At 34.0% G+C, this 25326-nt stretch overlaps 2 protein-coding genes and 4 non-coding genes across 6 annotated transcripts; 1 reads left to right on the top strand and 5 right to left on the bottom strand.

The window, feature by feature from the left end:
* The first annotated feature begins 6694 nt into the window (after window positions 1–6694).
* Window positions 6695–11038, top strand: LOC115970952 (peroxidase 20). The gene is made up of 4 exons (XM_031090591.1): window positions 6695–6973; window positions 8363–8554; window positions 9741–9906; window positions 10416–11038. Exons 1-4 carry the CDS (start codon window positions 6722–6724, stop codon window positions 10835–10837), a joined length of 1032 nt encoding a protein of 343 aa, XP_030946451.1. The 5' UTR covers window positions 6695–6721; the 3' UTR covers window positions 10838–11038.
* Window positions 11039–12682: 1644 nt separating this feature from the next.
* On the bottom strand, window positions 12683–12776 carry LOC115972652. The gene has a single exon (XR_004087516.1). It is a non-coding gene; the product is annotated as a small nucleolar RNA Z101 (small nucleolar RNA).
* A 697-nt stretch (window positions 12777–13473) lies between these two features.
* On the bottom strand, window positions 13474–13570 carry LOC115972653. The gene has a single exon (XR_004087517.1). It is a non-coding gene; the product is annotated as a small nucleolar RNA Z101 (small nucleolar RNA).
* A 92-nt stretch (window positions 13571–13662) lies between these two features.
* Window positions 13663–13748, bottom strand: LOC115972662. The gene has a single exon (XR_004087523.1). It is a non-coding gene; the product is annotated as a small nucleolar RNA snoR14 (small nucleolar RNA).
* An 80-nt stretch (window positions 13749–13828) lies between these two features.
* LOC115972660 lies at window positions 13829–13922 on the bottom strand. Its single transcript, XR_004087521.1, has one exon. It is a non-coding gene; the product is annotated as a small nucleolar RNA U61 (small nucleolar RNA).
* A 3633-nt stretch (window positions 13923–17555) lies between these two features.
* Window positions 17556–23687, bottom strand: LOC115970951 (ribose-phosphate pyrophosphokinase 1). Its single transcript, XM_031090590.1, has 8 exons — window positions 23390–23687; window positions 22719–22892; window positions 20846–21094; window positions 20229–20372; window positions 19981–20148; window positions 19744–19813; window positions 18988–19069; window positions 17556–18290 (listed from the first exon to the last, which is right to left on the bottom strand). Exons 1-8 carry the CDS (start codon window positions 23540–23542, stop codon window positions 18110–18112), a joined length of 1221 nt encoding a protein of 406 aa, XP_030946450.1. The 5' UTR covers window positions 23543–23687; the 3' UTR covers window positions 17556–18109.
* Window positions 23688–25326: the final 1639 nt, after the last annotated feature.

Below are 25326 nucleotides of genomic sequence, written 5' to 3'. Positions count from 1 at the left end.
AAGCTGAATCCTTATCCTCCCTTACACAAGCATATAAAGTCTCTGACATAGGACAACCACACTATTTCAATGGAACAAATAAACAACAATAGAATCAAAAATAAACCCTAGGAGTCAGCACCTAAAGGTTGCTTAGAGTCAGCACCAAGCAAAACTGGAGTCGGCACTAGTGTAAAAAGAAACACATGTTTTCTTTATAATTCTCAAAACTGTCTTACAATAATCAGAAAAAGTGCTTAAATAGCTAACAATAAAAACATATAAAGAAACCCTAATTATTAAATGCTCAGGCTTGCTTAATCTCAAGCCCAATTACTAGCAGGCTCCATTCATAAGGCCACAAGTTAGGCCGTCTTCTTTTTGCTCTTCCTCCCATACATGCGTATAATTGGGGGCTTGTACCTTGTGTCCGCACTAATCTCCTCCCTTTTGCATTTGATAATTTCCTTCCACTTTCAAACATCCCTTTTCAACTACGCTTCTAGTTTCTCACCTCCTAGATTTGCTTTAGGTAGCTGTGAGAATTGCAACCTGAGGGGGCGAGATATTTAGCATCCCTCAATAAAGGAGTTTCATAATGGAGGCTCAACTACATATATACTTCCTCTTAAATTAAGGGATTTACAATGAAATTGCAACTTACTTTAATTTGAAATAAAGAAAACAAAGAAAAACCTCGAGAATTTATTAAATTATAAAATGGTATATCAATTCCAAAATCAATGTTACAAGGGCTTAGTCATATGTTATTGAGGGAAATGAAAATTACATGGATCAGATACTCTAGCCTATATCCCAAAATATAAAATTTGGAGGTTAAGCTACAAGGTGGGAAAGTATTACATGCCCTCCCTGCCTAGTCTAAGAATGTTTGCCAAGAGTTTGAATGGCCAATACTTGGGCCAATACAAACAAGCCTTGAGGGCATCTTCATTTCCAACAAAGCTTTGAAAACCCAAACCCAAAGTTCTAAGACAAAAAGCCCACAATACATTGATCTACTTCATGTCTCCATGTATCTAGGGCCCACCTCAAGGCCCAGTCTTGCACCCAATAAGGCCCATCAGCGAATGAGGGTATGCCACACAGCCCACAATGAGACTTAATGTCCGTTTGGATACAACTTATTTTTGCTGAAACTGAAAACTGAAACACTGTAGCAAAATAATTTTTAAATGTGTGAATAGTGCCATGGAACCCATTTTTAATATTTTTTTTTCTGAATAAAGTAGTTGTGGGTCCCATGAACAGTGCGTGAACAGTGCTACTATAGTGATAATTGTCTACCTGAAACGCATGAAAAGAAAAAAAAAAAAAAAAGAGAACGCTGAAATCTGAAACGCAGACGCTCGCAACGTGAATCCAAACACATACTCATAATGGTCAGATTATTAACTAAAATGGGCAACAGTAGGGCTAATATGATAATGGAATCAAACCTGAAAAGGCAAAATGAAAATTTGAAAAAATAAAATGCCAAAATGAAAATAACTCCAAATTTTAATGGCCAAAATTTTACTTTAGTCTTTTTATATTATTATAATGGTTTGTATTTTAAAATAAAAAATCTATGGTTTTTTATAATCAAAATGGAATATTCTTTGGATGAGGATGAGGGTTGTAGAGTCCCGATTTGTGGCCCAAACCCAAAGTATAGAGGATCTCGGCCTAATGAGCCCAATAGAATAAATTTGTAGAGAGTGGGTCAAAGAATTAGGCCCTAATGAATTGAACAACGGCTAATATGGAATTAAATAACAATCAGACACAAACAAGATGTATTGACATCAATAAACTTTCGGTCCGAGGAGGCTATAATCATATATATTGATCACAGTTAAATACAGAGACAATTTTGATTACTACAATGTTCTCCTTTTCCTTTTTTCGATCCCTTATCCATGAAGAGTCTTTCACCTTATATATCCTCCTTTGGATCATCTTCACCCTCCACTTGTTGATCATCCGAACCCTTACTTGAGTACATGTCCCATCAAACACCCTATCTAGTTTTCTGTGAGTTGTGGTAGCCAAGGTAGTACTATTCAGAGATCTTCTCCACATAAATGCAGCCAAAAAAGTAGCTGCAGTGCATTTAATGCAATGGTGGCAGCTTTTCCTTGGATATTTTTGGATTTCCTTCCTTCTCATATGTTCATGAAGTATGTCTCTTTTATTGGAGCTTTCTGGAGGATTAGGTTGACAGATGGAGTACATATTGTGAACTATTTTCATCACATCCGAGGAGGATTTCCTCCTCGAATTACCTCCCACTTGTTCCCCATCTTTGAAACTTTAATTGGGAACGTTTAATAATTACTTGCTCTTCGTCGGACTTATCAATGTCCTCGGAAATCCTACTCGGACATGATAAAAATAGTTCACAATATGTACTCCATCTGTCAACTTAATCCTCCAGAAAGCTCCAATAAAAGAGACATACTTCATGAACATACGAGAAGGAAGGAAACCCAAAAATATTCGAGGGAAAGCTACCACCACCGCATTAAATGCACTACAGCTACTTTTTTGGCCGCATTTATGTGGAGAAGACCTTTGAACAGTACTACCTTGGCTACCACAACTCACAGAAAATCAGAGAGGGTGTCTAATGGGATAGGTACTCAGGTAAGGGTTCGAATGATCAATAGGTGGAGGGTGAAGATGATCCAAAGAAGGATATATAAGGTGAAAGACTCTTCTTGGATAAGGGATCGAAAAAAGGAAAAGGAGAACACTGTAATAATCAAAATTGTCTCTGTATTTAATTGTGATCAATATATATGATTATAGCCTCCTCGGACCGAAAGTTTATTGATGTCAATACATCTTGTTTGTGCCTGATTGTCATTTAATTCCATATTAGCCGTTGTTCAATTCATTAGGGCCTAATTGTTTGACCCACTCTCTACAAATTTATTGTATTAGACTCATTGGGCCAAGATCCCTTATACTTTGGGTTTAGGCTATAAATCAGGACTCTACAATTGGCACCGTCTGTGGGAAATAACTTGTGTGATAGTGAAAACAACGATCAAAAATGGCAAATTCAGGCTCACATCAGGCAGAATCCATGGCATCTCAACGTGAAAATCATTTCGCCAATCTTGAACGTAGGACAGATAGGGAAGGCAGCGTGCACGTTACACACACAAGCAAAAGCCACTCTCGAGTTGGGAGTCACGTCTCTCAAGAACAACACAATAAAGCCATGCAAACTAGGGCCCAAAATAGTGTATTGGGTCTTGGGCCTTGTTCGAGGACATTGATAAGTCCGAGGAGGAGCAAGTAATTGTTAAACGTTCCCAATTAAAGTCTCAAATATGGGGAACAAGTGGGAGGTAATCCAAGGAGGAAATCCTCCTTGGACATGATGAAAATAGTTCACAATATGTACTCCATCTGTCAACCTAATTCTCCAGAAAACTCCAATAAAAGAGACATACTTCATGAACATACGAGAATAAAGGAAACCCAAAAATATCCAAGGGAAAGCTACCACTACCGCATTAAATGCACTGCAGCTACTTTTCTGGCCGCATTTATGTGGAGAAGACCTCTGAACAGTACTACCTTGGCTATCACAACTCACAGAAAACCAGAGAGGGTGTTTCATAGGACAGGTACTCAAGTAAGGGTTCGGATGATCAATAGGTGGAGGGTGAAGACGATCCAAAGGAGGATATATAAGGTGAAAGATTCTTCATGGATAAGGGATCGAAAAAAGAAAAAGGAGAACATTGTAGTAATCAAAATTGTCTCTATATTTAATTGTGATCAATATATATGATTATAGCGTCCTCGGACCGAAAGTCTATTGATGTCAATACATCTTGTTTGTGCCTGATTGTCATTTAATTCCATATTAGTCGTTGTTCAATTCACTAGGGCCTAGTTCTTTGACCCACTCTCTACAAATTTATTGTGTTGGGCTCATTGAGTCGAGATCCCCTATACTTTGGGTTTGGGCCACAAATCGGGACTCTACAAGGGTGATTCCAATCGGAATGTAATCTTCCAAATTAACAATTCAATTATTTATTTTAAAAAATAGATAATTAATTTTGATGTTTAGAAATTTCACAATTATCTTTTGTTTCTTCCATTGCATGATGATTATTTCAATTGAACCAATGAGAATCAAAATTTCATTGTCCCATATTGTTTAAGGGTTCGTTTGGTTAGAGGGGTGGAAAAGTGGGAGGATAGAAAGTATTTTAATTTCTCATCTTTTTGTTTGGTTGGGAGTGGAAAAGTGGAGAGATGAAAAAAAAAGTGAGTTTATATAAATTTACTTATACACCCTTGTTAAAAAATGATTGCTAATTAAAACAAAAAAGTGACAAACAAAAAAAAAAAAAAAGGAAAAAGAAAAAAGAAGAAAAACAAATCAACTATTACACCCACAGCCCAGGATATATAATAATAATAATAAAAATAAAAAAGCAACGTCTAGGGAAAAAAAAAAAAAGGAATTGGACGAATTGGGTGCACATGGGCATTTTTGTCCATTAAGCAGCCTTATTTTCTCTCTTCAGTTTTCTCTCTATTTTGGGGAAAAACTTTTTGGTGGGCCTGGAGAGAAAACATCCGAACCTCATCATTTATTTTCCTCTCACCCACCCAACCAAACATACTCTAAAAAAGTTTTCCTTCCCATTTTCTCTCCAAAGTTTTCCATCTACCATATTTCACCTCCAAACAAACACACCCTAAGAGAATGTGTTTGTGTAAAGTATAACTTGCCACACCATCTTTTCAAAGTTAATATGGCTTTTGAGTGAAGTTTTTGGTGTGCCTTTGTGTTAAAATTATGTCTTCTTTCCCATGTGTGTATGTGTGCGTCTGTTTCTATATATAAAAAAAGAAAAAAGAAAAAAAAGAAGGTAATTATCACATAGTGTTTAAGGGAGAGAGTTATGTGTAGTATAACTTGTCTCGTTTTCCCTTCAAAGTTATTTGAGTGCAGTTGCTCCACTCTCCCTTAAAAGTTACTATAGTTTTTTAGTGGAGTTTGTGGTGTGTTTTTGTAATTAAACATCATCCCCTCTCCCTTGTGTGTGTTTGTCTCTCAAATTTTTATTTCATGCATTCATGCTCAATTAAAGTCATTTTCAACAAATAAAGATTATTCTTTTGCATGAACTGATCAAAAACTAAAAATTTCATTTTGAAAATATCATTTTTACCGTTGAATCCATTATGACCCATTAGGATATAAATTTTTACCCTTGAATCTGTAAAATTCCCCAATCCATATCTTTGAACCAAAGCTTTTGGGCTAATACTCCAAATATCTCCAGGCCATATCTTCCTTGCATAGTTGGATTTATTTTGACTCTTAATCTTGACCCAAATCTAAAACCGGGAATGAAATTACTAAAACTATTACAAATTTTACTAGCAAAAAACATACAAATTAACGTGGCAAGAATATAATTAATACCCAAGGGCGAAAAATATACAAACCAACGGTTGCAAAAATACGATCGCTGCCCAAAGCCAAAACTATGTTGTTAAGTGGGGGGCCTTGACCACCCCCAAATTGTTTAAAAATTGTCTAAAGCAGGTAAATTTGAAGACCTAAGTCATTTTTGTAAGAATTGGCCCCCCACCAAAAACCAATTGCCCCCGCCGCACCCACACCACCCCCCCCCCCCCCCCAACTGTTCTTAGTTGTCTATGTAGTGACTTTCACTCATTTACTAGCTATTAGTTTTTTTGTCTTTATCATTCAAACTCCCCCACCACACGTCAAACCATTAGCTTGGTATTGAAGTTCAACTTTTTCAATTCCCAAGCTTCCATATGTTGCCCTAAATTTCCACCCTTTCATGTTGCTCTCCCACTAATAGCTATTCAAGCTTTCACTGGTACTATGTGCTCACAGCTCATTCTCACTCAGTATTTAGGTTCTCCATTTTCCTTAAAAAAGTCTTGAGCTTATTTGAAACTTAGCAAAAATGACTTAAAATCTTGGGAGGTGCTAAATTCTTATTCCTTCTTCTTCTTCTTTTATTTTTTATTTTTATTTTTTTTTTATTATTATTTTTTTTATGTATTTATTTACTCCACGGTTTATGATTTTATTTTCCTTTAATTTATTAAACTAATTGGTAGGCTTTGTTCAGAATTTCATTTTGACTTCTATTCTACCCCCAACAACCAGATGTGAAAGTCATCTTAGCTTTTTATATATAATTTCATATTGGCTTATAATGATTTTGTTATATTTAATTTTTATTAATATTATGTCTTCATGTAGAGTAGTCAAGTGTAATCTAGTTTGTTGATAAGTTCAAGCTCGGCTCGTATTCAAATAAAATTAAATAAATAATGCAGAACTTGTAATACTTAGATCGGCTCATCTTCAGCCATATTTAGGAGCAAATGCTACTTTTTAGGCCAAAGAGGAAATCAGATTTGTTTTCCAGAGTAAACTAAAGTACTGAACCACTAAAGGAACAATTTTTTGAATAAGCACTGAAGGAAGAATTAGGTTGAGTTGGTTGCATCAAACTTTGACAAAAGAGTAATGGGAAATTTTCAACACAGACAAGTTGGTAAGAAAACATAAAAAATAATAATAATTGCTGAAACCTGAAAGGTAGAACATCGTTGTTAGATCTCTGGCAAGTAAATATATATAGAGATGTAACTGCATCATTCCTCTCATGTTCCCATGCATCTCATTCAACCTTACAAGGCAATATACTCTTGCATGTTACACTTAAATCTGTCACTTTCATTTTCTGCGATGGACCTCATGAGACTATTGACGGTTGCACTTATTTTGATTTTGTGTGGTACTGAAACCTTGAGTGGTGATGGGACACTTGTTCTTGACTACTACAAAGAAACGTGCCCATTGGTGGAAGAGATTGTGAGAGTCAATGTCGAGATTGCAGTGGCTAAAGAACCTCGAATGGCTGCCTCGCTGCTTCGCTTACATTTCCATGATTGTTTTGTCTTGGTTAGGCCTCTCTCTCTCTCTCTCTCTCTCTCTCTCTCTCTCTCTCTCTCTCTTTGTTTCCATGAATCACAATTACAACACACACTACAATTGTTTTACAACAGAGAACCCAGATAGAGCTGACAAGCTCCACCATCATTATGAGCCAATCAGAACTTTCAAGACCCTGTTGCCTCTCACTGAGATCGAAAACCATGCAGACATGCAAGTCCTCCAAAACAAGAAGCTAGCTTGTGAGAAATAGGGAAACGGTTATACCAAATAAATCAAGAGATCTAAACCGAGAAGAGAGAGTAAGAGAGGTGTCGGGTGATGATGATGGCGATGCTTAATCGCAATCTTTTCATAACCCCATTAAAATCCTTAAGATCTCATAGGTCTCCCTTACCATCAATCCACCATCTTGTCATGTCAACAATTTTGGTCAGTTAGGTTACAATAAGGATGACAATGAAACATGTTTCAAAAGAGTAACGACTAAAATGATACAGAATATTTTATAGAGACCAAAATAAAATCATCATTATAAATTGAATACCAAAAGCATATTTAAACTTATATTTATTTATTAATTTTAAGGGAAGAGAAACCATACACCATAGATACGGAAACGGTTTCTATTATTGCTACAATTTTATTTAACAAATAGTGTATAGCCAAGCCATAAGTCTAATGAATGGTAATATAAGTTTTACGGTTTCTTCATAATATTTGACGTAACAATTTGTGATTGATATATCATAAAAGTGATGTGTATAGTGATACATATAAAAGTAATGTTACACCTCAACAAATTGTAAAATTTATTTTGTGCATTCTTGTACTTTATAGACAAAATTTGACTACAAATTTAATTAATATCTTTGGCTTCAACCCACAATAAAAAAAAAATGGCGTGTACATTATTGAAACATTTGTTACCTTTCTATTGTGAGCTTTATTATTAGCAAAATCTGTTTTACTTGGGAGTCGGTATATGATATCTCCTGCCCCCTTTGGCTTTTACCTGAGGTACTTGAAGAGTTGAACTGCCAACCTTTAGAATATACGTGAAAGACCTTTGAATAGAACTAAACGATCCAGTCATATTCATCATTAATTGGATTTATTGGGCTTTCACTTTTCATTCCCATGACCTATATTTAAATTCAAATGTTGATCCTACTTTTGATGCAACTCTAGGTAAACCTAACCCCCACCAATTATCTTTTTTCATATATTGAATGGTGAAATCTTTTTCTTTCTTGTCCTCAAATGTGGAAGAATTTCCTTACCAAAACGGTGATGCCCATATATCATGTAGTATGTTGTTCCACTTCTCATCTCTATGACTTTATTTTTTTTATTTTTTTACTCATTTTTTTCTTTTCTTTTTTTGGGTTTTACTAGGGGTGCGATGCTTCAGTTCTATTGGACACTAATGGGGACATGATCAGTGAAAAGCAAGCTGTGCCTAACCTAAACTCACTTCGTGGAGTTGAGGTTATTGATGAGATAAAGTACATTTTGGAAAAGGCTTGTCCTTATACAATTTCTTGCGCTGATATTATAGCCATTGTTGCTCGTGATGCTGTAGTATCGGTACGTCTTACTTTTTCTCTTAAGTTTCCATTTTGTATAAGGTAGACTAGATTCACTAGAAGATGATAAGCATGAGAAGAAAAAAAAAAGGGAACTTTACCTGCAAATCAATTTGGAGGAAACTTTCTCCAACCTACTACTACGTAATAATAATAAAAACTATTCCCATATACTTTTATTCATATAACGTAATAATAAAAAAAATTATTCACATATACTTTTAGTCATATAATCTTTTTAATGAATGATATAATTTACTTAAATAATATATAAAAATAATCTAATAAATTGCCATGGATGGATTAGAGGAAATTCTTCTAAGAAAATCTTGTCCAAAAAAAAAAAAAAAAGGGTTATTTTTAGACAAGTCAGAAAGCTTGATGGGAATCAATTCTCATTTAAAAAGGTATCTTCCGAAATGGTATATGATATGGCTCCTACATGGTACATACTACAAAAGTAGATAATGTGTGTCCGAGTTCAATCAATGATTAAGATGGCTGATGCTCATCCTTCAGAAATGATGCAACTGCAAACTTTAAATAGACTGGATTTTCTTGATAATTGTTACAGGTAAATTGAATGGCCTAACAAAATTTCTACTGGCCAGTGGATTTGATTTTCCCACATCCACTATTTCACACCTCTTTTTTCGAGTACACTTTTATATGTTAAAATATAGACATTATTACATCAAAATTATATATATATTTGTGAAATAGTGAATGTAAATTGAGCGTAAAAGAATATACATATTTTTAGCCATTATTTAGGTGGTAGAGGAACACACTGGTAGGCAGACCTTTTATTTTTATTTTTGCTCCATTATCATATATATTTTCATACATTAGACTCTATTACATTCATCATATATAAGACCATCCCTTAATTAGCTAATCTGAATTCCTGTTCTTTTATGCTTCCCGAACGTATACAAGAGAATTCTACTTGATTTTAGATTCCTTGAGAAGGCCTAGAATTTGATGGAGGAGGTCAATTTGGAATTTTCCTCAAGGATATAGCCAGCACAACTTCAATTTGAATTTTGCTTCTTCATGTTACTGTCACACACACACACACACACACACACACACACACACATATATATATATATATATATATATGTTTCTAACAATTACAAATAATTTTTGTAAATGTAACAATTTGAATTTGCTTATCTAAATAGAGAGGTGGGCCAGGATGGGATGTATTGCTAGGCAGGAGAGATTCACTGGAAGCAAGCTTCAGTGGCGCCAACCAATTAATCCCTGCTCCAAATTCCTCTCTAGAGACTCTTATTTCCAATTTTAAACAACATGGCCTTGACGTGGGGGACTTGGTTGCTTTATCAGGTAATTTATGACCATCCACTTTCATAATGAAGAACAAATTGTGTGGGCAAATTAAGAGACACTGAAAATTTTACAATCAGCTAGAAAATCACATTTTTCTTTCAATTGAAAGTTAAGGATTTGGAGCCATATCAGTTGTTATGATGCTCATATAAAAAACCAAAAAAAAATTATAAGTATAGCAATAATTGTTGATATGATTTATTGTAATTTATAGATAATAAAAATAATATCAATAGTGAAGCCAAATAAAAGTGATGTTGTTCTAATCATAACAAATCATATTAACCAATGTGAAAAATATTGTGAAAAATATTTTATGTCATGTTACTTTCTTTTGTGAAAAATATTACAAGAAAAAATTGATTGAAAGATGACAGCTTTCACTAAATCTTTTATGTCATGTTACTTTCTTGAGAATCAAGCAAATCTTTCTCAAGTATTTAAATTACATTCCTTTTGTGTGAAACAACTGTAACACCTTGCAATCTACAAGGGGATTTCAACAGGTAGCCATACGGTGGGAAAGGCAAGGTGTGTAAGCTTCAGGCAAAGGGTGTATGATGTTAGTGCCGAAGAACACTATGATCCTTTCAAGAGATATACAACCTTCCGAAGAATCCTACGGTCCATATGCCCGAAATCAGGAAGGGACAATGAGCTTGCACCACTTGATTTCACAACCCCGGCTAGATTTGATAACCACTACTACATTAACCTCCTCCAAGGAAATGGTTTGTTGGGTTCAGATAATGTGTTGGTCACTGAAGATCATGAGGGGTTGATAATAGAGCAGGTGTGGGCTTATGCCTCTAATCAAGAGCTCTTCTTTAAGGCATTTGCGAATTCTATGGTCAAGATGGGGAACATCAACGTACTCACCGGAAATGAAGGAGAAATTAGGAGGAAGTGTAGGTTTGTCAACACCTAACTCATGGATATGACCTTCTCAGAACTTTTTACTATATGGATCTCACTTATAGCGCTAAAATTGCAATCGGAATACATAGTTAACATGTAATATATGCGTACGAAACTTGTCAGAGATATCATGACCCAACTACATGTGTGTTCTTAGTGTGCTGAGAAGACATATTTTCATTATATTTTTAGAATAAATCCTTTGATTTTAGATATGCTTTTAAAGATTTTAATAACTTTTATTTACTTCGAAAACATAAAATTAAAATAAATAGTAAATAACTAAAGAAATCTAATTTTTATGGGCCAGATTTCCTGGCACTTAATAGGGTCCAACTTTATAATTACATTTTTAGTATGGGCAACAATAACTGATTTTTCGAGCTTAGAGGAGTTGGTGACTTGCTGAATAATTAGTGGAAACACAAAAGCATGACACATCCATGATCCATTAGTTACTACAAACATCTTACAAAAGCTTGCAACCCCTCCAAATCCAATAGGGAAAATAAGGCGTACTCCACTTGAACCTTCCATGCATAACTTGGAACCGACCATGTTAATTAATTAATTAGCCAATTAAATGTCAGTTTCTCTTTATGTTGTGAACTTGTGTGTGTCATCCATGTATCCATCCTTTTTTTTAAGGATTTAAAGTATAGCTTCCATGTACCACTTTACAACTTATTTTCAAACATTAAAAATAAATTTTCTTTAATACCATTTTATATCAAAGACCATTTCACTTTGTGATTATTTGGTAGTGTGCCTAATCGACTCTCTTTATCTCTTGGATTTATAGATTTGCAGCCACACATGTCTTCATTAAACCCACTCTTCTCCTCCACTCTCTTACCCCCTCCATCCAAACAAGCTATTAAGGTTCCTGTTATTTACCTAAGCAAGCTCAAAGGAAACCAAGTTCAGGTCTACAAGATTTGCCCAAAAAATCACAACTCGTTCCTTTTAACCCAAGTTAAACTTGCTAGAAACTTTCTCAACAAAAATCTTCCACAAACTCTATCTACATCATATTTTAAATCCATGGTGAAGCAACGATAAAACACGCAAAAATTGATCCTTTGATGAATCCAAATTTCTCTTTCCTTCGGTCTATCTTCTACAAACTCTTTCCTTCCAATTTTCCTCAAAAAAGAAATTCCTTTCAACTTGTTGCATTGCATTTTACCTTTTGCTAAGAATCTATGAAAATCTATGAGTTCCAGTAGCTATTGAACCATGCAATTATACCACATGTATATGAGATGTAAAAGTTAATAGCATGATATTTAATATAGTGCTAGCTATTGCATAACTCAAATCCAAAATTTAAATCATAAAACATACACCGGTTGTAGGACCTCCATTCAAAATTCAGCATGGTCTATAAATTTAACAGACCATCCTAAATTTTGAATGGATGTCCTACCATCAATGCATGTTAAAGAAAATGAGCTTATAAATGTATACTGGACAAATGATATCAAGTAACTCAAGATTGTAGACCTTCATTTTGGTTACTAAAATACACTGGACATAATCACGTATGGGCATACTGCATCTCAAATTACTAAAAACATAATTTGTTTTATACTTAAGATCAACATCAAACCCAACATCATGACAATAGACCTTCATTTTGATTTCAAAAATACACTACACATAATCACGTATGGGCAGATTGCATCTCAAATTACTAAAAACATCATTTGTTTTAGACTTGAGATCAACATCAAACCCAACATCATGACATGGTGCGTGATTTAGAAACCTAAACCACAAAGGTACTAACTAAAAATATGGTGAATAATTAAAAACTAATTACAAACGTTTGAATAATTATGTATCAAGCAAAAAGGGGCATCAGTTCTCCAAAGTGAAATAGCATCAATTGAAACATCAGACGCAAATTACCCATTAAAAACATTGAGATTCATCACTTGCCCAAAGGGAAATAACAGTATAAAAACAATCCAATCCAAGACCAACATTAAAACGCACAAAAATTTTCACTCAAATGGACTTGCCACTAACATCAAAGGGAAAAGAAAGTGAGAAATTCAATAAAATTTGATGCCATGTAAATTTGACACAAATTTTCACCGAATTTTTCAGTCACTCTTTTTCTTTGTCATTTATGATTCAAAATTTATGATTCAAAAAGTTTAGGGACAAACTCTTTGGCACACACTTTGCCACAACTTGCTTGGACGTCATACACCCAAGTAAGTTATGGCAATGTGTGTGCCAAAAATGTGTATACCTAGCAGAACTTTGTGATTTGGTAAGACCAAGTAAGATGCCATGAATTAGGATGACAGAATTGTGAGATGATTCCTAAGAAACACTCCTAATAAACAGTAACAGCAATTTCCATGAAATCAAATTCCAACCTTTCTCCCATGAACGCCTTTACCACCATGCTATGATAGTTCAAAAAGAACCAACATACGCTGATGATGATGACATCCAATGGGTTTGGGTAAGATCTGATTCAATTTCAATTACTGGAATTACACAACAATACCACCCAATCCCATAATATTTCACTAAACAAGCTACAATGTGTAACAATCAGCTATGTAAATTCTGATCATAGACATCTCAATAAACAGAACACCACAAACAAACTTTAAGCAAAATATAACAGGGCATCAGTTCTCCAAGGTGATATAGCATCAATAAAAAAAATTTCAGCCGCAAATTACCCATTTGTTACAATGAGATTCATCACATGCCCATCCAACCACAAACATAATTTTTTTACTTTAAAAACAAACAAACAAAGAAACCCAGTTTCCAGAATTTAATAATAAGAGTGAGAGAGAGAAGAAAGCGATCAGAACCTGTCGGGATTCACGAGGTCATCACACTATGACAGTCAGTGGATTGACAGACATGAATTTCTATCATCACCTCGCCTTTCAACTCTCCCATACCTTATATAACAAATAATAATATGTAAAAACATAGAGAGAAGGAATAAATGTAAAGGAAAGGAAAGCTCAGAACTTCTTAGAGGGTTGTGTTTGCCATCAAAGACAGAGCTCCTGAGAGACCGTCTCTGGTACACAGATAGTTCTTCATCATAGCTTCTCAAAACAACAACAACAACACAAATCTGCGTTGAAAAACCAAAATAAACAGAACTAGAGAATTCTAGTGAGAGACAGAGGCTGCTTGGTGTCTATGTGAGAATGAAAGGGGTGTCAAAGAGGCAATTTATAGAGACGAAGGCTGTGTTTGCGTCACTCTGAAACCCTAATCTTATTCCATACCAAGCATACGGGCCGATCGGTTTTGGGTTTCCATTTGGGTTTTCACACTTTTGGGTTTTGGGTTTAGAATGTTCTTTCTGCAACCAGGCCCGTTTAAAATATTAGATTCTTTTTCTTTTTTTTTTAATTTTTGGTTAGGGAGAGAGACAAATCATCTGCATTATTATTATAACCAAACTTCTTGTTTTAAAACAAGCTAGAGGAGACTTCTTCATATCATATATCACCTCTTTTACCTACAAACTCTTCCTTCCTTTCTTTCTTCATCGAAAGCTTGACCCAACCAATAACTCATATAAAATCGATTTGTTTAGGAGTCTTTAATGACCCGTTTGAATTAAAAGGGTAGAGAAAGAATAGAGTAGAGTTAGCTTAAAATTAGTCTATTTTTAACCAATTTTACTCTACTCCCCTCCACTGCACCTCTCTTTCCTCTTAATCCAAATAGATCTTAACTCTCTGGGGAGAAATAAACCTTTTTTTTTTTTTTTTTTACATCAAGTTATATGGGAGTGCATTTGATGCACTATATTAGTATATCCTTGTTTCACGTAAATAGTGAGCCCCGTATATATGGAGTCATCCATGATGAGAGAAATGTGTGATATACAAGATGTAAAAAATAGGTTCTCCTATTATGGTTGCTAAGATATGCTAACTAAAAATGACATAATAAGTGGTAAGGAATTCACTTTCATTATGTCTTGAATTATTTTTATTGCTATTAAATAAATGACAATTATTTTTTTATAGTTTATGACCTTATTTACAATTTACACCCTCCACTATTATGGTTTGTCACATTTTTGCTACTAACCCACTAAAAAGCAATGTCATTTTTTTATTATATATTTTCTATTTAAAACGATGACAATTTTTGGATGGTTAAATTTTAACATATGCTGATGAAAGAACCCCTAAACTCCCAAAAAAAAAAAACCATACATCTAGATTCTTATACTTAAGAAAATGTACATATGCACTATAGTAGACCTTTACATTTAGAGCATATTGTAGCAGTTCTTTTTCTTTTTCTTTTTTCTTTTTTTTTGTAAATTTGTTTCTCTCTCCTCATGCACACACTCTCACATGTCTCTACCTCTCTTTTCATTGGACCATCAAATTGAAGCACCACCATCAGATCACCACCAATTTCAAACCAAGAGATTGAACCACCTTCGACGAATCACTAGTTTGAGAGAGAGAGAGAGAGAGATAAATTAATAAATAAATGAATAGTGTTGGTTGTAATATGAAAAATAAGAGATGAGATGCAAGTGAGTTGTGAAATGGTATATTAAAATAGATAAAATAGCTTTTTAGGGTGTAAAATAAGTATTTTTTTTAGAACCCTAGATGCTTATTCTTATTAGTTGATAAAACTCTTCACCCACCCAACTCAAAAGAGATTAAATGGTTGAGTCAAGAATGTTCAACATGATGCCAAGGATGATGATACTTATTATTAAGCTAAAATGCAAAACCCACCCTCTAAGTTTTACCATATATATTTTTTTTCAATTATCTAATGTTGCTTTCAATCAATTTAGTCCTAAGAATTATAAAAAATTAAAAATTATTTTTTGAAGAAACAAAAATTTAAAAAATAGAAATCCTAATCTCTAATCTCTCACTCTCTTCTTCTTCTTTCTCTTTTCTTTCTATAATCTCTCATACTCTCTCTCTCTTTAGGCCTGACCCAAGCAGCTCCTTTTCAAGCTTTGTTCATGGCCAACCGCTCCCCGCTCCTCACTGTTCATTGTCGTTACTTGGCAGTGGTCGTCTTTCTCTTAGCTTGGTTCAATTGGGTAAATTTCCCCCTCTCTGCATTTTCTCGTTAAACCCTCAATGGAGTTCCAAACCATGACTAGGCTATTGTGTTTGGATTTTTTTTGGTTGGTTTCAAAGACTAGTGATGATGAACAACCCAAATGAGCTCTCTTCAATCTGATCTAGGTCTCTTTGGATTCTCTCTCTCCAATCTAATCTAGGTTTCCTTGGATTCTCTCTCCGATCTAATTTGGACTTTTAAGTTTGGTTTTTAGCCAAATATGTTCTTATTCTGATTTTGTTAGCAAAAATCAAATGAACCCTAAAATTAAAAAGCCTGAATAAATATTGTTTGTGGGTAGCGAATTTGTAAATTGTATGTGGATGTGATAGTGAATGTTGGAACAAGATCCTCTTGTCTTTGTTCGTTGTGCTCTGATCTAAATTTGTGTCTTGGAATTTTGTATTTGGATGCTGTAGGGATGAAGGGCCTAGGTGGAAGTATTGGGTCGTGGGCTGCACCCAAGGATGTCAAAGCGCCCGAGGATGTTAAATAGCCCAAGGATAGATAAATATTAGCGAAGGCATACAGATTGATGAACCGTGGAAGAAGTCTGGTCACAATGAGCAAGAGACGTTGTCCGAGGAGAAATACCTCCTCGGTTAAGTAGAGTAGAGGTCAAAGGTCCAACCATCCATTAAGAACAGGGCAACAAGCAATCGTGCTTGGAATTATAAGCATCAGAGAAGGATAAGACAAATGAGAATTGAGAAATATCTGAGAAAAAGGCTGCTACCATCGCATTGAATGCTTTGTATCTAACCCCCTAGCAGTATTAATGTGGAAGTGATACCTGAATAGTAACTTTCAGCCTTATCTACCCCCAAAGACTTCAAGAAGGTGCTGATGGCACAAGTATCAAGAAGATTAGCAATCTAACCTATACGTAGAGGGTTAAGATGAAAGAAGGGGAGGGAATATAAAGGAGAACCCCATTGCAAAGGGGATCATTAGAAAATCTAGAGAGAAATCACTACACACTCAAGAGTTGTAATTTGGTATAAGTCTAAGAGAAATATATAAGAACAGACCTTCTTTGAACTTGACTAAGGAGAATTTTTCTTATTCAAAACTATTTGCTTTATTCATTCCAATAATAACTATCCTACTGTGATCATTGTCCATCTAACTCATTGAAAGTTCAGTTTCAAGCCCACTCTATAACAAATTCATTGTTTTGGGCTCTTTAGGCCATTGACCATATATTTGGGCTTTGGAATTAAATTGTGCCTTTACAAATGACATTTTTGGTTTTGATCAATATAAAGAAAATTTTTGTTATTTGTGTACTCGGTTTGTCGAATTCATGTACTGCATTTTTGGAATTTTTAATTTTTTTTTAAAATAAGCATTTTGCATTTTTTAATTTAAAAAACTGGAGAAAAAAGAAAAAGAAAAAAGAGAGGCAAAATAGTAGAGCATTATCTGAAGTTAGTGGAAGCCTTGAATTGAACACTTGAAATTTAGAGTACTGAATTGACCGAAAGCAAAATTTGAAGACTGAAATGAATTTTGGTGAGTTTTGCATCTTAGCATTATCCCTAGATGGGAATTACCTTTATGTGGGAGGAGGATAAAAATACACCAGTAGAGAATAATTTAACCAGTCGGTCAGAGTGTGAGCTAACCAGCTGAGGAACCAGTTCTGGGTTTTAAGTTCAAGCAGCTGTATGGTCTATAAGTCTGAAGAAACTGGTTGTCTGGTTCTAAATTTCTACTACAGAAGCAAGCTCCACTAAATTCGTACAACATACCCTTTGAAACAGGGGATAGACCCAATAAAATGACAATGGAAGGTAACAAGAACCAAATTGGAGAACATTGGAACTAGAATTATACCAAAAAATGGTAGAAAACAAGAGAGCAGCTATGAATCCATGTGCAAAATGAAAGGAGAGGCTCACATTGACTATTCCAATCTATTTTCTTTTCCTTTTTGTCATTTTTTTTTTATTTTTTATTTTTTATTTTTGTGTTGTTGCTCTTTTGCTTTTTCTTTTTTCAGCCCATTGTAAGAACAGGGCTTATGGGCGACAGAAAATAAGTAATAATTTCTTATCCTTCAAATCCTTCTTATCCTTGGTGCAAGCAGGACTTGATCTAGCTATCTGGTACAGCTCAAAAGATTTTACCGGCTAAGCTAATTGACTCCTTTGGCAATTCCAATTCGGATCTATTGGAAAATGCTACTCACTGAACAATCATCATGAACACGCCAAATAGTTTCACCCAACAGGTTTGCTACTGAAAGAACAGTCAACTGGGGGAAGTAGTTCTTCTCTGCAATTGGGATTGTGTTTGTAATAATCACCTCTTGAAATAGGCCGCTTGACAACCTCTCAATTGCAGGAGGGCTGTAAAGAAAAAGTAAAGTCATATGATTTGAAACATGGTTAAAATATGTACAATTAAAACTCCAGATTCTCCCACTTTTAAAAGAAAAGGTCTAACAGTGAGATGTTTCAATCACAATAATCTCCACTTAATAGTTGAGGAAAGAAACTAATGTTCAAAAACAAAACTTCTTGGCATCTCTAATGAAACAAAATTAGCAACTACAAGTATTCCATTCACAGAAATGTTCTTGACATCTATGATTTTCAAATAAAAAATACCGTCAGATGCTAGGGGGAGAGTCCTCTCTCTTTTTGTCATTATGTACCAAATTTTTTGGGTTTGGCAGCCTTTTGAATACTCAGTGCAACTTCTGTTCTCTTTTTTTCCCAACCTTAAAATAACAATTAAAAAAAAGATGGAAGTATGAAACATCACGAGGCCCAATTAGAACTGCCAGACTCAATTATTCAGTTTCTGGAATTCTTAGCAAAAAGGAGTTAATTGGCTTTTTTTATATTTATTTATTATGGAGAGCTGACTTAATAATTGTGTTCTCCAAGTTGATCAAAATATTGAAAATCATCTCATAGAGCAGTTAACAAATGCTAAGCATCTAGAGAAATTTAAATGTAAACAAAATTTACGCCAAGGCCTAAGCGTCAAGAGAAATGAGAAAATATCAAATGCTACAAATGAAGTCAAAAGACTCAATACCTAAAAACAGCATGAGTGCAGCATGCATAGACCTCCCTGGCCCCCTCTTCATGTAACAGAGCAGCACCTTTAGCAATAGTCCCTACAGCACACAGAAAATTCACTGGTTATGAATTGATTAAATTTTATAGGAAACTGATACTACCAATTATATCTCTTCATAAGCTTCAAAATAAAAATCGCTCTATGCTTTCTTTAAAGGAATAATTTTCCAGGGTACAGCCATATCTATGATAGGAAACATCAGAACCCTTGAGAAACCTAATATTGGAGAAAAACACAATCTGCAAGAATTAACTAATTGTTTGAAAATTAAATGAATTTGATCCATGACTTCAATCATAAGGACATAATTGGAGGCCAGCTTCATCATTTAAACTGTGGAGGATGGAGGAAATGTAAAACTTAATCAGTCATGCCTTTGTTAAAAGCATTTTTTTTCTTTTTTTATAAGTACCTTCATAAAAGATTAAGAAAACTTTATGAAAAAACCTAGTGACAAACTTTTCAAGAGATAAAATGGGGCTAAAATTCACAGCCAACTGACCCACAGGAAAAAAGTCAAACCAAACAAGAAAATGAAGGAGAAAATCATTAGCCATTGAGATTTTTTTCAACCATCAACTGACCATTAAAGATGTATTAAGAATATAATTCATTTGTGTTTTTTTTTCTTCTTATATTTTCCACTTTTTCAATCTTCCATTAGCAAAAAGGCTTAGGATTGGAGTTTGGCATCAATAGTACTTGACTCACCAGCAGTGTCAATCATGTCATCCATCATAACTGCAACTTTTCCTTTTACATCTCCAATCAGGTTCATCACCTGGAAGGTAAATGTTAAACATCGTTTTTAGGATGTGAAAAGACATAGCACATTAAAGAGAGAGTCTTCCCAGACATCTAGCTTTAGAGAATCAAGAGTTTGATCAAGGCCACCGCACATGTAATCTAAAAAGAGATAATGGCATGGAGTATTGGTGAAGAAATTACCTCAGCAACATTGTGTCCTTGACGCCTTTTGTCTACAATGGCTAAAGGTGCATCAGACAATTTTTTTGCAAAAGCACGTGCCCTTGCTACCCCACCAACATCAGGGGAAACCACTACTAAATCTTTAGAACTAACTGTCTTACTGGCAAGATAATCAAGAATCACAGGCTAGAGTGCACATGAAAACAATCGTATCAGAGACCATTAAATCAATGGATGTCAACAATCACAACTACAAACTGATTTACCTGAGCATATACATGATCCACTGGAATATCAAAGTAACCCATGGACTGCCCAGAATGAAGGTCACAAGCGAGAACACGGTGTGCACCTGCTTCTGTGATAAGGTTTGCAACTAGTTTGGCCGCAATGGATTCACGCCCTTGTGTCTGGAAAAAGGAAAAATGAAGGGGAAAAAAGGGGCAAAATTACAGATGGAGAAGACAATTTAACAGCATAAATAGAACACAATATGATGCAAATGCTTATATGAAATGATTGATCTTCTTAAGATGGATTGGTGGAACCAACCATGTCAGTTCATCATGTTCAATCAATTCAAATTCTAAAGCAATATAGCATAGGGAAGAAACCAGATTTGAGGTTGTATCCCCCTTTTATTGAAAATTTGGTGAGTTATACATGCACCCAATAGGTCTTGACCTTACACTCCACCTTACACCTTTTATTGAAAACTTGGTGAGTAAAACATGCACCCAGTAGCATTTGAGATAGAGATCATTCGCAAACATCCTCTGCTAGATCTCCATCGTCTCTGTAGTATGCAATTTCTCTATATATGCTCCAAGCACAAATTTATCTAAGATGAGTTACTTAAAGTGCACCACAATTTAAAATTTACCTTCCTGTCAGCTCTGGCATATCCAAAATATGGAATCACGGCAGTAATAGTTTTGGCTGATGCTCTACGACAAGCATCTATCATTATTAAAAGCTCCATGAGATTCTCATTTGCAGGAGGGCACGTAGGCTGTATTAGGTATACATCAGACCCTCTGACACTCTCTTGCAACTGAACATAAATTTCACCATCAGCAAATCGCTTTATTTTTATCTTTCCAAGTTCCAGGCCCATGTACCAAGCAATTTCCTAGGGGTAAACATTAAAAAGTCAGCAACATAAGCACAAAATTCCAATAATCACAATACATATTGCTTGAAATAAGTCAAAAGAGAAGAATAACAAAAAAATAAAAAAGCATACTCCAAGACAGTATATAAAAAATTTACATTCAACATCTTTTTGGGTGTATAGCATCCATTCAAAAGCAAAGTTAAAATTATTGGAAATTTGGACTTGATGCAGAAGAATGCAAATCCAACAAAGCCCTGAAAATTTAAGGAGCCAAGATACTTATTCTGATGCACTGGAATTTCTTTGAATATCTATCACAGATAACTCCTTTACCTAATAAAAGTTTAGATCAATTCCATCATAGACATTGAGATTTTAAGAAGATCATAACCACATTACTCACAGACATCTAGGCATATGGCACTTCAAAAATCCTGACCATCCAAGCCAATTCTCATCTGTCAGGAAGTTTCAATTCTTAATTTGATAAGAATTATGTAAGATTCCTTTTTATGAAAGCCTCTTTGAATACTTCTAGCAGGGAAAAATCTGACTTCTGTTTCTAAGGAATATATTGGTTTAAAACTCCATATTTAATGGGATTTCCAGCGTTAAATCCAAAGTTGAGAGAGTTCCAAGTGCCTCTTTTGGTGATTGGGATATAAAAAATCAGGGAGTGAATTGTCAGGAAAAAAAAAAAAAAAAATTCTGATTATTTTGTGGTCTTAAAAAATCACCAATAATCTTCCATTTTTGTGCCAAAAGCCTTATAGTTCAACGAAAATTATCTAGTTTTTCCATGGAGGAGAACCTAGGTTCAAATCCGCCCTCCCCCACTTTTTGTAAGCCAAAAAAAAAAAGTTCATATTTGCCAAGGCAAGTGACCTTGACTGGGGAACAACAGTAAATTCTAATGCTTTCTGTACCATTTACTAGATTTATTATTTTTAGGAAAAAAAAAATTTACTTACATTTGCCAACTATTTTCTTAAATTTCAAATAGAACTTCAGAAATCCACATAACCGAGTGATTATAGAACTAAAGTTTCAGGTTTGCAATTCAGAGCATAACATAACTTGAGTAGATGATGTAAACTAAAAAAAAAAAAATCTATGCAAAGAAAAACTCAGCTCATAACAAAGTACGGCTTGTGAAGAACAAACATATTAACCTCTAATACAATAGAATATATATATTTATATATATATATATATATATATTAATATAATAATAAAAATTAAAAAAAAAAAAAAAAAAGGAAAGGAAATCTCCATGGTATGTCATGAGATACAAATGAGTCATCCAATGATTACCAAAAATAATTTAAAAACCTTGAAGACCATGGGCACACCCCAACACTAATCTTTAGATAATTTTCTGGCAACAACATACACCACTGTCCACTCTTCCACTCAAATGGCAAAATTACAATAGAGCAAAACCAAAATACTACTAATAAAAAAAATCCAGGCATTTAAATGACTCGTAAATAGACTTATTTGTTAAATGACAATTTAGAATATGATGACAAAGCCCTTACCCGCCCCATTACCCCTCCATTAATTAAAATTACTTTATTTCTTTTACATAAGTATTTATTAAAAATTACTTGATTAACAAAAAAAAAGGCATCTTTACCTGAGAAAGTGCAGGGTTTGCAGTGCCAGAAAACAATTTGAGCCTGGTACTATTCCGGTTAACTGTTTTCTCCATGCGTGCTGTTTCCAAGAACTTGGGAAGCGTCCGCTCGTTAAGGATGGGAACAATTGGCTTCCCATTTACATTTTTTAATGGTTCTGATAGATCACATTTCTACCACAATACACAACACAAAACACCCATATCAATAATCAATTATAATTCCATCTATATCTTTCCAAAATATCTATTTAAGAAAAAAAATTGCAGCTATAGCCTATAGCCATATCAATTAACACCCATATATTTCAACCCCACCACCCAAAAAAAAAAAAAAAAAATGCAGCAATAACAAAGTTTCACCGTGCCAAATATTTATATAATTGTTCACAAGTGAAAATTAAAAACGCTTTGCAGCTATGTAACATAGCTTCAGCTCCCATTCTCAAAATTCAAAACTTGACAATGTTATCCCAAACTCCAATACTATGAGGAAGAAAATCCTTTGATATTGCAGGTATATACATATAAAAATTCATAATTTATTATCATTTCCGATTAGATATGAAATGAAATTTAATAAAGCCAAAAAAAAAAAAAAACCAACAATTCACATTTTGAATACATTTAAAAAATCAAAACAAAATCAGAGTGTGAGAGAGGAGGCTTACGGCGGTGTTAAAGGCGTGAACTCTGGAGCGAGAGTCGAAGCGTCTGTGGGCGAAAGAGCAGCGAGAGAACAGGGACGAAGCCGAAGGAGAAGAAGAAGCCGAAGCAGCCGAAGAAGAAGAAGGATAAGGCAGAGTGAGTGAAGCAGCAGCCATGGCGGTTTTCTATCAACCTTTAGGGTTAGGGTTTCGCTTACCCTTAGACAATTCGCCTCTGTAATGAATAATGAGAGAAACAAGAGAGAGAGAGAGAGAGAGAGCTTTGAGAGATTTCGAAGCTTTTGCTCTTTCTGTGTGTGTGCGTGTGTGTTTTTATATATTTTTTTATTTAATCAATGGCGGGTCTTTGTTTTCTCACAAACTTTCGGATTATACGCCAACAAACGGCGCCGCTTTGGATCTCTTGGGGTTAGGTGACCTTTTTGAGTCTTTTTGGCAACTTGGTTAATTGGTATGCCCTTTTTGGCCATATCAATATTATTTCCATATTTTCTTTAAAATTAATTCGAGTATCATATTAAATGTCACAAATTTTTTGTCATAATTATTTTACATAATATAAACTCATTTTTACGAATATAAATAGTTTGTATCATTTTTTGTGTTCCACTTTATATTTCATTTTATGTTTCACCAATCACAACTTATCATATATTTGTTTAACTTTCTTTATAAAATAGTTAAAGTTTAAAATGAAAAAATAAAAATAAATACACAATAAGTTGTGATTGATGGAAAATAAAATAGAACACAAATGTGGTATAGAGGATTTGTATTCCATTTTCACATGGATCTTTTTTATTTTTGAAAAAAATATTTATATGCCATATAAACAATTATGATAAAATTTGTAATTTATATATGGTACTAGAATTTTTTTTTTTTTATTCTTTTTGATTTATGTACCTTTTATTCCTCTTTTTCCCATGTGGCACATCAAAATGCAAGTTGAGCTGCAAATGGCTTCCTCTTCCTGACCATCAATTAGTATATTATTATTTTTATTATAATATGTACTTTTTAATTACATCCACCTATTTTTTTGCCCCCCACTCCAAATAAATAGTAGTATAATTAGTACTATAAAAACCAATCCAATTCGAATATAATTTTCATTATGATATACGAAGTTCAAACACGGAGAAAAATCACCGTGGAATTTAGATTTGTTTTTAACTTTTTATGAACCTTTCCTTTATTTTCTTTACTTTTTGGTATGCTTATGTTTGATCTTTGTCTCGATTCTCTTCTTTTTATTTGTCTTTTACTTCTCTCGGTCCAAATATGTTTACTTTTCAACAATTTTGACTAGGTTGTTTTTTTTTTTTTGAGAAAATAAAATTTGACTTGGTTGCCTTGCCTAGTTTGGGGTCAATGCTCTTTGGACCATTTACGAAAAGAATCATCATCCAAATTCCAAAGTGTTTTTTCCCCGTAAATCATGATTCAAAGTATTTGTGTTTTTCTTTTTTAATAATTTTTTTAAAAAAAAGCACTTTCTTTTTTAAGTCTAGATAAGGTTGAAGCATATGTTCTACTTTCACATTCGACTAGCAATAGCGTTTTACATTTTTTATTTTATTTTATTTTTATTTTTTTATGTCTAGATAATGGAGTGACAATTCTGGCTCTGCAAACGAATAAAATAATAATAAAATAAAACACACAATCTAAGTTAGATAATGCAATTATTTATGAGCAGGTCGAAATGTCTTGGCATAATAAAAAATTACCAAGATATATTGAATCAAAGTATTGGATATTGCTTCCTGAATATGATTTGTTGTATCTGAACTGCATAGAGGTTTGTATATAAGAGCACCATAATATGTTAACAAATAACAATAGTATCTGTAAGAGTGTAACTATACTTAAAAATAAATAAGTAAATAAATAAATAAATATATATATATATATCTATATATAACATTTAAGGAGTT

This window comes from Quercus lobata, chromosome 12, assembly GCF_001633185.2.
Source record: "Quercus lobata isolate SW786 chromosome 12, ValleyOak3.0 Primary Assembly, whole genome shotgun sequence".
Classification (NCBI taxonomy): Eukaryota; Viridiplantae; Streptophyta; class Magnoliopsida; order Fagales; family Fagaceae; genus Quercus; species Quercus lobata.
Note: the sequence above shows the minus strand (reverse complement) of the source record. Positions and strands in the feature narration are given on the sequence as shown.